This window comes from Athene noctua, chromosome 3 (assembly GCF_965140245.1).
Source record: "Athene noctua chromosome 3, bAthNoc1.hap1.1, whole genome shotgun sequence".
In the NCBI taxonomy this organism is placed as follows: Eukaryota; Metazoa; Chordata; class Aves; order Strigiformes; family Strigidae; genus Athene; species Athene noctua.
In genome coordinates this window covers 74806761-74823815 of record NC_134039.1, presented here as the reverse complement: position 1 = coordinate 74823815, position 17055 = coordinate 74806761, and the positions used below count along the sequence as shown (strand labels likewise).

The following is a 17055-nucleotide window of genomic DNA, read 5'->3' as shown; positions in this document are numbered from 1 at the left end:
TCACTGATGATCTCCCTAAAGGACCTACCATCCTTATGCTTCTGAGTAACAAAACCTGTCTCAAATCCCTGCCTGTCCTCCCTCTGTCCAAATACACATCTTTGGTTATCTTTTGTTGTCTTACTGTTAAAACCAAATAAAACCCTTCAGCGTGCACTGGAAGGTCTCAGCACTGCATCTGTGAAGAACATATCAACACTGTCCTGTCTGTCCAAATCTGAGGGAAATTTTCATTCTTTGCAGTCTTGTCCCCTTGTTTCCAAGTTGTGCCTCTCTTTGTCTGAAGCTTCCCTACATTCCTTCCCTGCAGTTTGTTCAGACAGATCCAAAAAGCAGGTCACTGCTGTCCTTTGTCTGTGCTTTCCTAATACCTGAATTGCTGTCCTGACACATTGAAATTAATCTATTTGTAAATTCTTTGAGACAGAGATTTTTATTTGCCTCCGTTTTACTCTGAGATTTGAGGCAAATAATCCTTATAGTAATTCTCAGCAAAGAACCAGCATGGACTTGACTTGCAATCCAGAGCTACATGAGGTCAGAGAGTATTTCAAAGAGGAGAAGGTAGGGACTGGCATGTACTGTATGATAACAAATATCTGATTTTAAAGACTTTTTACAATTAATGTTTAAGCTGAAGTTGCCGTTAATCACTCAGGTTCTCAGGTTCTTGGCTACTACCACAAACTGTACTTGTGCTAGTTTTCCCTATCATAAAATCCGTCAAGCTTATTTGTATGTAATAAATACTTATATTCTCATGATTCAATGTTCATATTAAAATCCTTCTCTTTCCTTGTTCTCTTGGCTTGACCCAGAGACATGCAAGAACTGTAAGCTTTTTCTCTTCAATGTCATTGAAAGTTCAGCTTTGCACTCATTTTCCTGAATTTGCACCAAGTAACCATTTCAAATATTCACATCTGCTGTTGAATTCAGCAAGATTGTATGGTAGCTTTGGATCTCACTCTGAACTGGAGTTTTGTAACAAGGAAATGTTTTGTTGTGCTAATGCCTATTGAACAGGCTCTGCACCTGCTGGAGCTTTTGAATCTTTTTGAAGATGCCCAAGGACACTAAGTTGTTGGCTTTTTTTTCCTAGATGGTTGCTCAGCTAAAGGATCACCTTATGAGACATCTACAGTATGTAGGAAAAAAGAAGATTGACCAAATAGTTCTGGATTACGTTGCAAACCTGGTTAGTTTGATTTTATAGTCACTATTGTGGGCAAGCATGTATTTGTTGGAGGGCAAGGTCTTGTGTATGTACTGTGTGTATGTAGCATATATTTGATGGGAGGACATTGTTTTAAAGATGTTTAATCACATTTTTCTGCTTAATATTATATATTCATAAAGGAAATATTAATAATATTTAAAATAGTTGTATTGGTCACTCAGAATACAGAAGAAACAGTTGCTTTTACAGCTGATATAAATATGGTCTACACTCAGAAGTGAAAATGTGACCTCATCCTGAAAGTCAAAAGAATGGTCTTTAGATCCATTTTGTTTCCTGTAGAATACATTGCTGCATGTCTTGAATAATGAAAGTGCCATCAGGGAAATACAGACTAGGAAAAAAATCTTTCACTCCAACATTACATGAGAGTATAACATCACTGCTACATATTAACTTCAGTGGGCTTTTTGTGAGTGTAACAGGAGACAGTTTTGCCTGAAGAAATCCATGTAAACTACAGTGAAAATTTGCTTTCCAAATTCTTATTTTTCTATCTTTCATCCTCTTAAGGGAAACCTTAAAAAAAAAAAGTAAAAACAGCAGCTGTTGTGGATAGAAATTATTGTACTTGTTTTTGTCTCAAGTCCTTGAAGTGCAGAATGCAGAGTCCCCGAAAGCTCACATGGCAACTAGTAAAGCATGTTCTCTGCCGTTGTGCTAGCCCTGCCACACTGTTCAGGAAAAACTCCCCACAGTGCTGTCTCCTAAGGATGAAAATCTCTGGAAACTTTTCTTGAGTCCACTGGTGCCTGCATCGTTTCAGATGTCTTGTGAAAATCATTTGTGCTGTCAATGTTACAATGTTCTCTGAACTGCTGCGGCTTCCACTGAGGTTACTGACTTTACTATTCAGGCCTTGCTTTATAGCTTGACAAGTCATTTCACTGGTAATTGTCAGTCTGTTTTCTATATCTTTACAGGAAAGAAATTTAAACTAGTGGCTGATTAAAATAGGAACAGTACAGCATGAACCAAAGCTTTCTACCTGAAAACAGTGCTTAAAAAAGGCACAAGGGGAATATTTTCCTTTCATTCGGTTTCCAGTTATCATTTGTTCATTCTTAATATAAACTAAGACAAAATATGAAAACACCTATGCAGCCTTGATCTTCAAAACTAAATTATTGTAGACTAAATGTTAACAGTCAAAACTAATCTCAGCCCTCCCCATCAGCAAACTCAGGATGTTTGGTTTTTTTTTTTTTAATGTCACTAAAAGAAAGAATCTTAGTCAGAAACTCTCACATCTTAAATCTTTCTATATCCTAAGTGTTTGGAAGTTCTTCAGGGGAGTAAATTGCTTCTGACAGTTTTCTGTAGCATGTAGCTGAGCTACTGAAACTATTGAAACAAGAAGAGACTTGAAGTTATTTGCTTGTCTGTTTGCTTTCATAAAATATTTATTTTATTACATTCAGGAGCAAAGGGGTGGCTGAGAATAGGGCTCTGTGGTGTGTAGCCACTCTATAAATCAATTACAGCTGAAGTCGAAGTAGCCAAGACATGGGAGTATTGACAGTTTCTCAGAAAACAACAGGCTAGCGGCTGGTTGCTGTCGGAGGACTGGGTGTATTTGTATACAGAGAAGTAACGTGGAGAAGTGTGAATGAAATGTTTCAGTGGGAATTCCCTTGTTTGCTGAGGAGCTCTGCAGAGCCCAAGTATGCCTGGTTAACGGTCCACATGCCACCTAGCCTGCAGTAGTTGTTTGTATGTCCATATTCTCTTTCCCCCTGCAATCACTTTGTCTTAGCTTTACTCTGTATCTGTTTCTCTCACTCTTTTCATTTCAGTGGGCAGGAAAGGGGGGAAATAACTTACAGAAGTGGTATGACATTTGCTGCCCTGACAGCAAGCGGAAGGGGAGGCAGAGTGAACAGGCAGCCTGTGGCACAGGAAAGAGGCAGACCAGAATAAGTGTTTGAAATGTCTCTGGAAGTAGCTGCAATAGCAATAGCTGTACCTTTTTCACTGATGTCTGTGGCCAGCTGTCATCTGATGGCATGTGAACTGCAGAGGAACAGAAGGCAGACACCGTTTGGATTTGAGAGTTTTCTTGGGAGGAGGAGTGCCTTGTATCCCTTGTGCAGGAGGGGATCTGGAAGACAGCAAGACCTTGTCTCACTCCCTTTTGTCCTTTGCTCTTGATTCTTTTCCTTGGCTGCATCCATGTCTTTCCTGTAGAAGCAGCCACAGGAGCTGAGCACTTTTCCAAATGTCACTAGTGGAACTTGAGTCTACTCGGCACTGTTGCCTGAAAATATAGATGTTTCAAGATAGCAAGGTGCTTTGCAAGGGTCAGCCTAGGCACTGCTGCATGCGCTGTCTGGCTATTGATCATGTATTCTCTCATTAGTTTAGAGCACTTCAAGGGAAATGGCTTCTGACACTTGCCCAGAAAAACTTCATATTGTACATCTTTGTTACTAAATGAAAAACGGCTTTGCACTGAATGTATGGGTTTAGCTCTTAGCTCCCCCAGAGGCCTGCTGCTAGCCTTGGAGATAAAGCTGCCTGTACTCCCTCTATAAAACAGATCATGTTTGTTTTCTCTCATGCACATTATTCTGTGTGTTATATACTGAAAAGAGTGGAGACATGGCTTCTCTTTCTGTATGTATTTTCTGTGATGTCCATTGTAGATAGTAGGTGCTGATCTTCGAAGTGAGTAGTGCTGTTGGTGAGGGTGTCATGTCACATGCATGCATGTATTTAATTATGTTGTGATAGCTAGGTTGACTGTGACTCAAGAAGTGATCTTTCTACACCATGCGAAAGCCATATGGTTTGCTGTATTGTTAAGCAAAGAATATTGATTCTGGAGTATCATACCTATGAAAACCATTTTTGTTGCACAAATCATAAGACGTGATTTTGGAGTTTGTAAGAACCTTCCCTTCATCTCAACACTGATCTTCAGATCCAGCTGTAGCTCCTGATGCAGAGGCCTTAGCTGCACCCTGTGTGCTGGCCAGAGATGAAAGTCATTCCGGCAGCAGGTGCAGTTCTTGTGACCCTTCTCTGAAAACTGGAAATCACTCATTTCCTGGAGAATGAGTGGAGAAAACTTGCCATGCTCCAGAGAGATTAAACTGAAGCTTTCCACTGCATCCAGAAAGTACGAAGATGGAAAGTATTAGGTGGTTGTGGAGGGAAGAGGTGCTACCTCGCAGAGCTCTCTGGCCAAAGTACAGAGGAGAGCACTCAGGAGCATTACTGAAGACCAATACTTCTGTTTTGGCCTTTGCATATGAACCTCTCCTGTATGTCCTGTTTCTCTCTTGCTCAGAGCCTGTGACAATATAGAGGTTGGAGAGAGCATAGTCTATGAGAAGAAAAGAGCGGGGAAAAATGATTCCTGGATTCTGGCCATTTTGGGGGGAAAAGGGTTTGTAACTTCTTCTGATACCTCCCTGCAAAGACATGCTTCCTGAGTTTCCTGGGGTGGATTGAGTAGTGCACTTTGAGGCCCAGAGATGAAAGGCATAGAGGAAGTGTCTCAATTCTGTTACTGAGATATGGAAGTGGTTACACATGACAACTGTGAGGGACCGGCTAGGCAAATTTATTTCAACTCTTTCATGTGTGATTTCTCTCTTTCAGCTGCAGAGGCTTAGGAGGCCCAAGTGAGAACAGGGCTTGTGCCTTTTGTATGCTGACAGTCTATACTGGAGGTCAGTTTGGGAGCACAAAGAAGCAGCAGTATGGGCAAAGGGACTGTTTTACTTCACTGGACAAAAAGGAAACTCAGGAGGGGAGGAGAGGCATTTGCTTGTCTCATCTTTCCTTCTTGCTGGAACTAGGTTTTCAATTTCTCCTGCAGTGTTTTCTCAGCAAACTGAGTATTCCGTTGTCTTCAGCATCATCCAGTTTTGTGGGGACCCTCAGGACCTTTCGTTGCCAAATGCTCAGCCACTTGGACATGCAGTTTTTGCTTTCATGGCAAACATCTTTTGAGACTTTGATGCAAGAATGTGAGATCAGCTGATCCACAAGGAACATGATAAGTTAAGGTGCTATGTGTCTTGCACAAGGCTTTGATGAGCTGGAAGCACTTACTATAAACTTATGGAATAAGGAAATTCCGTTACAATTCAAATTTTAACCAATTTTACATTTGAAGCCCCTAGAAAAAAAAAAACCACAAATACTGAAGTCTTAGTAGGAGTCTCATGAGAAGTTTTTAACATAAACTGGTGTGTGAAATGAAAGAAGGCCAAGGGGCTGCTGTACACAGCCTCCTAGAAACACTCAATGTTTTCTTTTTTGTTTTAGCTGAATCTGGTACATCGAATATTGAAAGAAGTTTGGAGGAGATACCAGCTTCATTCCTGCATCTTCTGCTTGTGAGCAAGTCCTTTGTTAAAGTTTTCAGCCTACCTTTTAAAATATGGGCATAATAATTTTGGTCTTCAACAGTACTACTCACTTGAACAGTCAGTGCTCACTCTACTGTAAATATCAGTATGACTGTCATGTACTCTTTTTCATGATCCTGCTGGTCCTCTCTAAGCTGACATGAATCTTAATCATATAGGCAGTTTTACAGCTGAAGTTCAAAGTTGCTGAGTTCATAGTGGTCTTAAGCTGGGTAGTGGGTGTTAAACATCTATGAAAGCCAGGTCACTTATACCAGCACTCAAACCCACCTATTTCTGTTGATACCAAGTGCTGCTGAGAGACTTCGAAATAAGCCATAGAGGGGAAAGGAGAAAGGGGACACCACAGAGACTTTGTGTCAACACTGAACAGCTAGTGCTGTTAGATGACAGGTACCTAAGTAAAGAAGATAGCATCCCATGGCAATTCACCCAAAACACATGCACTTAATGCACATGTAGTACAACAGATTGACCATATCTCCAGGAGAGTGTGGGCGTCTTGGGTTCCTAATATGTTGCTACTTTGTTAAATACAGTGATGAGAGAGGAAGTGTGGGAGAGTTTGCAGTGTTCCACATCATGAGTCGGATTCTAGAAGCTGCAAATGGCATGTGCATGCCTTTACCTCCTGGTAAGTCCTGTGTTTTGCTGTTGTAATCATAAGTGAGGAGAACAATGCTATGAATTCCTCCCAGAAGAGCACTAGTTTTAGCACATGTGTCAAGTTAGCTTTGGTTGTATTGATGTCTGTTCAAGACAGTTACAGAGGAGAAGACCTCCATAAACACGTGCAAGTGAAATGAAACAAAACCAAATAGTTACTACAAATAGAGACAATAAATCACAGATTTAGTTCCGTTTTCAGCTTCCAGTGAAATGCTCAGTTGCAGTCTTAGCTTAGAACTAAGATTTAGACTTTTTTCATTTACGTATTTTTTTTAGACAACTGAATTTTAGTGTCAAGGGCTACTAGGGAAAATTCTATCTTGGAGGAAAAAGAGAGTTTTTTCTCATGCTGTTGCTCTGCTAATATTTTTCAGTTTTATTCTGAAAGGATTACCTCCAGCTTTGATAGATGACTGATAGCAGGCTTTAATTTCCTAGAGGTTCCTCATAATTGTGTCATCTTTTCAAAGCACTTGCTTATTTTTGTAACAAAGACTTCTTAACATAATTCTTTTTTATTTTGTTTGAGTCTTTCCAGTTTGTGTTTCCTGATCTGTCTTCAGTATTTGAAACTGGTTTTGGTACGGGGTTATCCCTCAGACTTACAACGTGTAGGCAGAAATGCTGCCACATAATGGTGTCATGTGATGACAAGACCATCGTCTGGGTGATGTTAAGAAAACTGAAGTCTTAATACTGCCTGAGGGAATGTGTGGGTGGCAGCCACATACTGAGGGCAGTGAGACCTCACGTTTTGATTAATTAAGAGAAAAGAAGGAGATTAAAGGCAAATCAATAGAACAATTTGGATATAAGGCAACAGCTTGGAAATGTTTAGTGATTGTATATGACTATAACTGTCTTCACTCCCCTTGGCTTTCCTCTTTCTGGCAGGATTGTACTTGGTAGGAGTTAAAGGATGCCTAAGTAAGACTACATGCCTTTTGACAAACTGATTTCCTCACCAACACGAAACAGTGAGAAGTTAAGGAGAGTGTTGGCTTTAGCTAGATTAATGCCAGTCTCTAATACAGACTAAGAAAAAAAAAATAAATTGTTGTGCCAGACAAGTTTGTCTCTCTTCTGTAGGTTTTCACAGTTTGCACTTGGGGCTTGGTGTTCGATGTCTCCCTCTGCACACCCTCCTGCACTATATTGATCATGGAGTCTTGCATTTGACAGAAACATGTGTCAGGAAATTGCTGAAAGGTACAGTGAGTTTCATGTGTTTCACTTGTTACCAGCCAGCTAATTGGGAGTGATGTCCTTTCGTTCAAACTTAGACATAGGATTTACCACCCAGGAGACTCAGCTCTTCTCACAGAGTATTGTTTCAGTGAAGTCTTTAGCTGATGGTGTTGCCCAGCTGAAAGGAAGTAAATTAGGGCTCAGACTATACAATCAAGCCTTACTGTAGTAGACAAAGAAATACCTGTTTGGGGAGAATTTGAGTTTATAGTTTTTCCACTTGGGACTTCTTAGAAAAGTGAATACTAAAGATCATCATAGAATTTGTTGGGAGGATTTCTATGACTGTATGAAAGTGCACACCTATGCCTAAGGAAGTAGTCTACTATCCAGTCCTCAGGTTTTGCTTTAATTATGTTTGAAATAAGAGGAGCATGCCTGTCAGTCTTATCTTGGTGCCAGAGAAGGTTATGAGCAGATCATCCTGAGTGCTATCACGTGACATGTACAGGACAACCAGGTGGTCAGGCCCAGTCAGCATCAATTTATGAAAGGCAGGTCATGCATGACTAACCTGATTTCCTTCTATGACAAGGTGAGCCTCTTAGTGGCTATTGTCTGCCTGGAATTTAAGCTTTTGACACTATTTCCCACAGCATTTTCCTGGAGAAACTGGCTGCTCATGTCTTGGGACAGATGTACTCTTCGCTGGATGGTTGGGCTCAAAGAGTGGTGGTGAATGGAAATAAATCCAGTTGATGGCTGGTCACAAGTGGCTCAGTATTGGGGCCAGTTCTGTTTAGTAACTTTATTAGTAATCTGGATGAGAGGATTGAGTGCACTCTTAAAAAGTTTGCAGATGACACCAAGTTGGGCCAGTGTTGGCTGGCTCAAGGGTAGGGAGGCTCTGCAAAGAGACCTGGACAGGCTGGAGCCATGGGCTGAGGCCAACAGTACGAGGTTCAACAAGGCTCAGTGCCAGGTCCTGCACTTGGGTCACAACAACTCCCAGCAGCACTACAGGCCTGGGGAAGAGTGGCTGGAGAGCTGCCTGGTGGGAAAGGACCTGGGAGTGCTGGTCACCAGCCAGCTGAAGAGGAACCAGCAGTGTGCCCAGGTGGACAGTAGCATCCTGGCTTGTATCAGAAATAGTGTGACCAGCAGGGACAGAGAAGGGATCTTACCCCTGTGCTCAGCACTGGTGAGGCCGCACCTTGATTCCTGTGTTCAGTTTTGGGCCCCTCACTACAAGAAAGACATTGAGGTGCTGGAGTGTGTCCAGAGAAGGGCAACAAAACTGGTGAAGGGTCTAGAGCAGAAGTCTTATGGCGAGCAGCCAAGGGAACTGGGGTTGTTTAGCCTGGAGAAAGGAGGCTTGGGGGAGACCTCATTGCTCGCTACAACTACCTGAAAGGAGGTTGTAGCGAGGTGTGTGGTGGTCTCTTCTCCCAAGTAACAAGTGATAGAACAAGAGGAATGGCCTCAAGTTGCGCCAAGGAAGGTTTAGACTGGATAGTAAGAAAAATTTCTTTGCCGAAAGGGTTGTCAAGCACTGGAACAGGCTGCCCAGGGAAATGGTTGAGTCACCGTCTGTGGAGATATTTAAAAGATGTGTAGATGTGGTACTTAAGGACATGGTTTAGTGGTGGATTTGGCAGTGTTAGGTTAATGGTTGGACAGATGATCTTAAAGGGCTTTTTCAAACCTAAACACTTCCATGATTCTAAGATAATCCTAGTGCTGGGATTGGCAAATGGCTAGAAGCTCTGTGCTAGGAGGTAGAACTTCAAAATAAGCAAAGAAAAGCCAACCTGACCCAATATACCAATATTATTAGTAAATATTAAGCTTGTGGATGTCTTTAATGTAATATTAACTGAAAGGAGGAATTAAAGTAAGTTCTTTATGAACCAGTGTATTTGTCAAGAGCAGATCATGTTCTGTATGTGGCTTTCTTCTCAGCAGGACCCAAGTAGCTTGTTTCCCACAAAGGTGGCTTAGGAGCAAACTAGCAGATGTACGGTGGGAATGACTGGGGCCTAAGGCTTCAGAGCAAAATGGGGAGTGGGATAAATTGGCAGCTGCTGGCACAGTTGGCATTGCAGCCATGTTAATTGCCTTTTCTAGATCAGAAGGGAGGAAGAGACAGCTGTGTAGCATGAGTTTCCTGGGATGCAGCAGCACCATGATAAAACTCTCCAACTGTAGTGCATATCCTCACAGCTGCAACCATGTTCCCTTGTAATGTGCTATTTCTCTGGTGTTCAAGAAAATGGACAACACAGTATGCTGTATTAATCTGTGCCTGGTCATGATAAATGAAATATTATAAATATGAGGAGTTCTTCTTAGTGAAAACATGTTTGAATTACTGTTTAAATTGTTATATGAAATGGTGACATTGTGTATGAATGTACAGAAAAATATTTCTGCAAATGCTATAAACATAAACAACGCTCCTAATAGCCCTTATTTAAAATTAAATTTTTAAATTCATTATGGATATGATACTTATTCCGAATGCCTTCAGTGAAAGCTGAAAATTTTAGTTATGTGGTTACTAGTTGTTGGGTTTTTCTTCCTTTCTCTTATAGATCTAGACAACACTGAGAAGAATGAAAAGCTGAAGTTCAGTATTGTCATGAGGCTTCCTGAGGTAACTAATCACTTTAAATGTTACTTCTTGTCTTTTGGAATCGATAGGAAATTCCTCCCTGCGCACAGGGTGAAGCCAATGGAAGATTTAGCTGTGATTCAAATAGGGCACAGATAGAACCTGAACCTCCACAGTTTCTCCATCTGCTGCTCATGACCTGCAGCGTACCCTGATAAGTTATAGATTTGTCCATGGTGTTTTACAGGGTCTCCAGGGTGCAGGAATCAAATAGACAAGACTGACACTGTTGTGCCATGTACTCATCTGCATAAAGCAATAAGGGTGCAACATGTTTTAAAGAGGATTTGTGGGGGGTTTGTGTGTGGTTTTTAGCATCCAGAAATACCCTTCTCACTTGTGACCTCTTCATTTTATTAATTTTATCAAACATGTTTGAAAGCTGGTACAGTAAAAGCTGTAAAATCTGACCATATCACAACTCTGTAGCAGAGATTGAATTACAAGATCTCCCCCTCTGTAAAATCTCCCAGCCTCACCCGTTGGTAAGGTGACTCAGCCTCAATGCTGGAACTAATTACTGATGCTCCATTAAAAGTTCCAGCAGAATGGGAGACTGACTTACCATTTTCCCCTTGGTTCTTAGTGCACACCACAGTATTGCAGAGGAAACAGCATCTCAGTGAGCAGAGAAAACCAGGGATCCCCCCTCGGGGACTGCCTTGCTGTAAAACAGACTTTTCTCAACATAAGTTGCTTATTGTTTGCTCATTATGGGCTGTTAACGTATAGTTCAAGTGGCCAGAAGTGCTGCTTTGGTTTTCCTCTAACAAGGATTTCTTTGTTTGGCAGCAGTTTTGAGAAGGGTTAGGGAAGGAGAACTCCACAGGAGGTTCTTTGTCCTGTGTGTCTTGTTTTGGCCATGGGTTGGTGAGCTGGGGTCAGTGCGGGGCCTCACTGGGCTGTCAGCCCCAGGCATGGTGGGTGGGGAACACCATTCCAGCCACGATTTGATGTGAAGGGCTGAGCCGTGAGGGCTTTAGGGGATGTGTACTGCTGGTTACACACAGTAGGCTCAGTGACTTATTGTATCTATTTAGAGCTTTGGGAAAAATTGCAGAGAATAGTTTGTTTGCCAAAAAGGACACTTTAGGGTCACTCAGACTATTTTCAGCAGGTTACATTCACTAGATGACTTCAGTTACATCAAAAGCAAGTGTTTAAGCACCAGTGAAACTGTCCGGTGTTTCCTAAATGAACTCTTTCAGTAGTCTGTATGGCAATACAACCAAAAGGTGGGGGGGGGGCGGGGAGATCTAGATAGGGAAAAAAAAAAAAGGTGGAGCTAATTTCACAGTATGTTCATACTTGTTTGCTTATTGGTTAAGATTTTGGTTTAAGATCTGGGTTTGAATCTCTTTTGCCTTTTGGAATGTGAATCAGTGCTGCCAATTCCATTCCATTCCATGTCCTAAATAATAGGATACAAATTATGTTCCCAGTATCTCTCCTTGTCACCAGTCTGCTTTTGTAAGATTCCTTAGACTAAGCCTGAGAGAAGCCCTATCCTGAATGGAGCTTTGAGGAACGGGGTGTCTGTGTTACTCTTTGGAACAAGAATGGATCTAAACCAAAGTCACAGTAAAGGATAAATGGTCATTTTCAGCCTCAATTAATATTTAAGTACACATGCAAAGAAGGACAGAGGCAATGGGACAGACTGATTGAAGGAAACTTACTGAGTAGCTCAGTGAGTAGCAAGATTTGATTGTTTCCCGTGTTTTGGGAGCATATTGTACTCTCTCAGTTACTGGCTGTGAAAGGCAGGGTCCGTGGCTAAAAATGATGTCTTAGCTTCTGTCATCAGTGTCTGAAAGCCAAGCAGTCTGTATTACAGCCTGGATTTTGTTTCCCTTTTCTTCCCCTTCTTTTCCCCCTCCTAAGTTTCCACTGTCCTGTGTTTATGTTCTCTGGTTTTGGGGTTTTGTATTTTTACTTACTAGGCTCTTGGTCAAAAGGCCCGCCAGTTCTGGAATCATCCAACAAATGCTAATCTCATTGCACGGAAATACGTGAAACTTTTGCTTGAGAAGTTGGGGAACAGGCAGGTAAGAGCACATAGGCCATTTTTCTAAGTCTTTTCCTTTGACAGTGTTGAGATTCCTGACCTTTCTCTAGACTAACACTGAAACTTGGTACTGTGCAACTTTGTGAACTAACCTGAAATATTCTCCCTTACAGTGTAGCAGGCCTATCCCTGAGAGACTTTCAGTCCCTGTAGAGTTTTTGCCACTTAACTACCTGAGTAATATGCTGGCAGACATAGAGAATCAAGGTAATGTTAATTCTGTACTTTGGAAAACAGTAATTGTTACTCTGTGATACTCTCACTCAGCTGTATTCTGACTGTGTTGACCATAACTGAGTGCTAAAATTCCAGTGATGTCTGAACATGTAGGTTTGGTTGTTTTTCTGCTGATGGGAAGTGCCAGGGGGCTGCTTCACCACATATCCTTTCATCCACATCCTCTCTGTGTTGAATCCGGTTGGCAAACTTCATTTTTCAGAACATATGTAGTGAAATGTTCATGTACAGCGTGGGGGTAGCTCTTACTCTGTGTTCAAATGGGGGGAAGGGCTTGTTCCTTATTTAGATGGTGTGGTGGCTAAGAGGCACCTGAAATCAGATCTTCCACCTCAGAAAAGAGCACACAGATCACTAGGTCAGGAGTTGCTCTGAAGTAACAGGCATTTTTTTATTTCAGTGATGTTCCTTTTTTTCAAATTAAGTTCAAATTAGTTAGGGCACTTGCTTCATAGAGTAAACCTAAGCATCTGAAGATTGTGAATTCCACTGAAAAAGCAAGGTGCATTAAGGGAAGCATTACATTTTAGTATTACTGGCTGTGCCTATACTAATAAACAAAATAAAGTCAGGATAAGGACCTGAAGGCTAAAACAGGATTGTCCATGTATGGATATTATCCCATTTGGGGAGGAAGAAGAGTTAAACCACATTGAAGCATATGAGAATATGCCCTGATCCATTTTATGCACTAGCATAAACATAGCTACTGTGCTTAAATCATGGTTTGGATCTCCAGTGTAGAATTAGTATGGGAATCCCCAGCGGCCTCCAGAGATGGTCTGTCATTTACATCCCACACAGGAAAGTTTCTGTCATGGGTGAGCCTCCAGACGAATCCACTGAAAGCTGTAGGTGTCTTGTGTCAATGGAAACACAGGTCCATCTATTACCTTATCTTTTGGTATTGCAGATTGAGATGCTGAATAGACTGCAAGACTAAGTGTACGAGAGCACTTAGGACTTTGTAAATACTAACTTTCTCACAATGTTTTTCTAGATGTGCATCCGTATGAAAAGCAAGATCACGTTAATGTAAGATTTGTAGAGGAAACAGCACTCAAACACACTATGAACCTTTTGGGCCTCAAATATTCCTGAAATAGCATGCTGGTGAAGAAGGATGACTGTGGTACTCTTGTATAAAAAGTATTCACACAGAAGTGTGCAACCAACTACATTTCCTGTTTGTTTAAAACTTAAATGTCATGTTTCCTAAGTTTTGTGTAGCCACCGTTACTGACATAAGCTACTCATAATATTGTTTGGTGTAACGAATTAATGCTGAAATCACTGACAACTAGATAAACCCTAGAGAAATTTGTCTGACACAAACCCAGGTTTCCAGTGAGAGATACCTGTGGTTCTGTGCTGAAGTGGTCAAATAAGGGGAACTACAGCAGGTATCAAAGCACGCTGTGAAAACTGGTATTAATGTCAATTATTTTAACAAGATAGACAGTCCTGAAGAAGGTAGTCCAGTTGTACAGTAACAAGAAACTGGTTATAAAATTATTTCTTGCTGTGTTTTTGTAAAGCAGGTAAGACTAACAAATGATGAATCAGTCTTGTATATAATGCATCAGTAACTATGTATTCCTTGTGGTTGTACTTGTGTACGGTACTTCTGCCTTTGGAGTTGGATTCTAATATATTCAGTTTTGTAATTAGCGCAAAATATAAACTTCTTAAAGTGCACATGACAGAGTTTGGGTTTGTTTTTTTAAGATATGTATAAAAAATTGTAAGCAATACAGGACAAGAAAAAAGTTCTCTAGAAATTTACCTTAGCGGTGGCTTGGACAGTTTTACATTCTTTCATGTTACAGCTCAAATCTCAGCTTCAAAAAGACATGATGGAGATTGATTTTTCTTCATTTTCAACTTTTATTTATATATAACTGAACCAGTGTTGTTTGCCTTCTTGTTTTTGTTTTGGTTTTTTTTATTGTTCTGAACTGTGACATTAAGATAGTAATAGTGGTTTGCTATGCAGAGAAAACCTGAAGTTCTGACATATAGGATTTCTGCAGTCTCTATTGGATTTAAAAACAACTCTCTCAAAGTTTCAGACTATTAAACTTGTGAAACTCATTGACAGTTTGATAGATTTGGCAGGTTTTCAATAGTAACCTGTGACATTCACTCAGCAGTTTCCACCGATGCTTCCTGTTCCTTACCAGAGAAATAAAAAGATACAGCTCTCAGGAGCGACTCAGCAAGTTCACGGTGATTCCCTTGTCATTGCCATCAGTGGAGCAAGAGTTTTAGCTTTCTCAATAACTGCATAGAGGGAAGGAATATTTTTCTCAATATAACTAAAATTTGTCTGGCAAGTGTAAACTCCAGTCCCAGGCTGCAGAAAGCTGTTTGGTGTGTTTGTGTAAGCGATGGGGACTTTGTTCATACTGTATGAATAACAACAGAAGATTTTTCTAGCCTTTTCTTTTTAATGGAACGTATTATATAATCAGATGCAATAAAACCTCACCTGGAAGAAAATAAGCATAATATGACAATCATTTGTTTTTCTTAACGTGTTAAAATGCTGCACATTGGGGATACCACGCTCCTCCTCGTCAGGGAAGGGAACTTGGATCCCTGACTATTTAGCTAATGCTTGTGGCACTAACAATTACTTTGTTTTCAGTATGGAATTTGACTAAGCACTACTGAACGTTTCTTCAGTGCAGTGTAAATGCTGTTGGCCCTTGAGATTCAGTAGCTAGTATGGCCTCTCCTGCTTTAGGCGCTGTCTGTTCAGATTTCAATTGGCTTTACAGTAGGTTTTCTGAAATGTCTCATATTTGAGCCAGGTTCAGTCGGTTTGAAAGGAGCCAGAGCACCGTAGGGCCGCGGCAGCGGGAGGCTGTGTTCATCATCTGGGATATAGGCGGTTGGGCGCTGTTCAGCTGTCGTGTGGACACAGTTGAGTGCTGCAGCTTGTTCCTCTTCTGCAGCATGCTGTGAAGAACACATTTTGATCACCAAGTGATTACATGCTTTAAAATACCAGTACTCTCCTGAGCCAGTGTCAGGCTGCCTAACAAAGGAAACTCCATCAGTCTAGGCCTTAGCAAACCATGAAACCCAGAGGGGGATTAAAAGGAAAGTGTGAGTTAATGACCATGTGAGTTTGTCCTTTTAAACAGTATACACTTTGAGCCTGTAATGCGCTTGTTGCTTGTGAAGAAAACAGATTAAATGAACTTTTAAAGGTTGTAATAAGTGTGCACATAACATCTCAGGAACAAGACAGTAGTTCTGATGCTCCAAAAGGTGGCTGTATTTATGCGGAGAGCAGCTGTTCCCAAATACTGTTACTGCAGTGAGTTTGTATCCCTGGCACTGAAAGGAAACTGAGTCACAGCATGAGGAGGAGTGTTAATGACAGAAGTTTCTTATCCTAAACCAGTTTTGCTGCAGCACTTCTGCATGACATTAAGTTCTTTAAGTGTGTGCACAGGGTATTCCTCTCCCAGCTTTGTGCACCTTTCAGATTCCCTTGGTAGTGGTCAGCTAGAGGATTCCTATAGCAGATCTTACTTCCCCTCAGCAAGAGTTCCCTCAGCATGCACATCTCAATTCTGTATTACTTTTCCTTCTCTGGGAGCAATCTGCTCAGAGATGACTGACAGTCTCAGCTCTTATCCTGCAGGGTAAGAGTTTGAAGCACTATTTAATATGCTGCCCTGCTGGCCCTCAGTGTCTTGCCCAGCAATCTGATTTCTTGCTACTTCTGATCTGATGCTCACTGCATCTGGTGTGTGGAAGAACTAAACTTATTTTCCCGAACACCACACCCCACCTTTTGCAGCTTTACTTTGAAATCAAAGGGAAAGCAGTACTTCACCAGTGGTTATCCCACCCATCATCCCAAAGCATGGTCACACAGCTTAATAATTGAAGGTAAGTTCTCCTTTTAGTGTATTCCCTCCTTAAGATTCAATGACCAGTTGCAAGTGGTGTTGTCAGACTGCACTTAAATCTCCACAAATCCCCAATGTGTGGTTGTCTCTGTCTGTGCCCTCATCTCCTCTGACTCCTGGAGCTCCATGTTTAGCAGCGAACAGCCACAGCATGAGCTAGCACAACTCTTCTGGGAGGACAAGGTAGAGCAGTGAAAAGCTGGGGCTGAAGATCTAATTGCCATGTATGGCAAAAACTTACTTTAACTCTGGCTTCAGCTGCTTCTTTTTGCATCTTCTCATTGCGTAATACCTTCAACCATTCATTCTCTATTTCTTTAGGCGGGGGAAGGCCTTGATCTATCCTTGATGAAACAATCATCAAAAATTGTTCTTTGTCTCTCATTTCCTGCTGGAGTTTATTGGCAAGTGCTTTCTTCATGGATAACTCTGCAAGAAGAGCCATAGTCTTCTGGGTTCTGTTCTTTACCTTCTTCTGCAGTGCGTTTGTCTGGAGTAAGTAACAATTGCATTTTAGTTACAGCTTCCCTTTAGACACTTACTGGACATGACACTTAGGTATGTATTAGACATGTGAAAACAAGTCCAACTTCATAAGGTTTTAAAAAATAGTTCCATGCTTGAAAATGACTTAAACAGGATCTGTGTTTCTGTGTACACTCGGAACC

General features: G+C 41.2%; 2 protein-coding genes across 2 annotated transcripts in view; one reads left to right on the top strand and one right to left on the bottom strand.

Annotated features, from left to right (window-relative positions):
• The window catches only part of GSAP (gamma-secretase activating protein), a 48497-nt gene extending 33550 nt beyond the window's left edge, over positions 1-14947 (top strand). The window contains exons 24-31 of the mRNA XM_074903388.1: positions 1103-1198; positions 5519-5589; positions 6162-6256; positions 7381-7500; positions 10074-10135; positions 12097-12201; positions 12335-12428; positions 13459-14947. Of these exons, the coding sequence (XP_074759489.1) occupies positions 1103-1198; positions 5519-5589; positions 6162-6256; positions 7381-7500; positions 10074-10135; positions 12097-12201; positions 12335-12428; positions 13459-13559 (744 nt within the window). The 3' untranslated portion in view covers positions 13560-14947. The remainder of the gene's footprint in view (positions 1-1102; positions 1199-5518; positions 5590-6161; positions 6257-7380; positions 7501-10073; positions 10136-12096; positions 12202-12334; positions 12429-13458) is intronic.
• Positions 14948-15218: 271 nt separating this feature from the next.
• The window catches only part of CCDC146 (coiled-coil domain containing 146), a 78042-nt gene continuing 76205 nt past the window's right edge, over positions 15219-17055 (bottom strand). Inside the window, 2 exon segments of the mRNA XM_074901612.1 lie at positions 15219-15422; positions 16629-16877. Coding sequence (XP_074757713.1) covers positions 15219-15422; positions 16629-16877 — 453 coding nt within the window.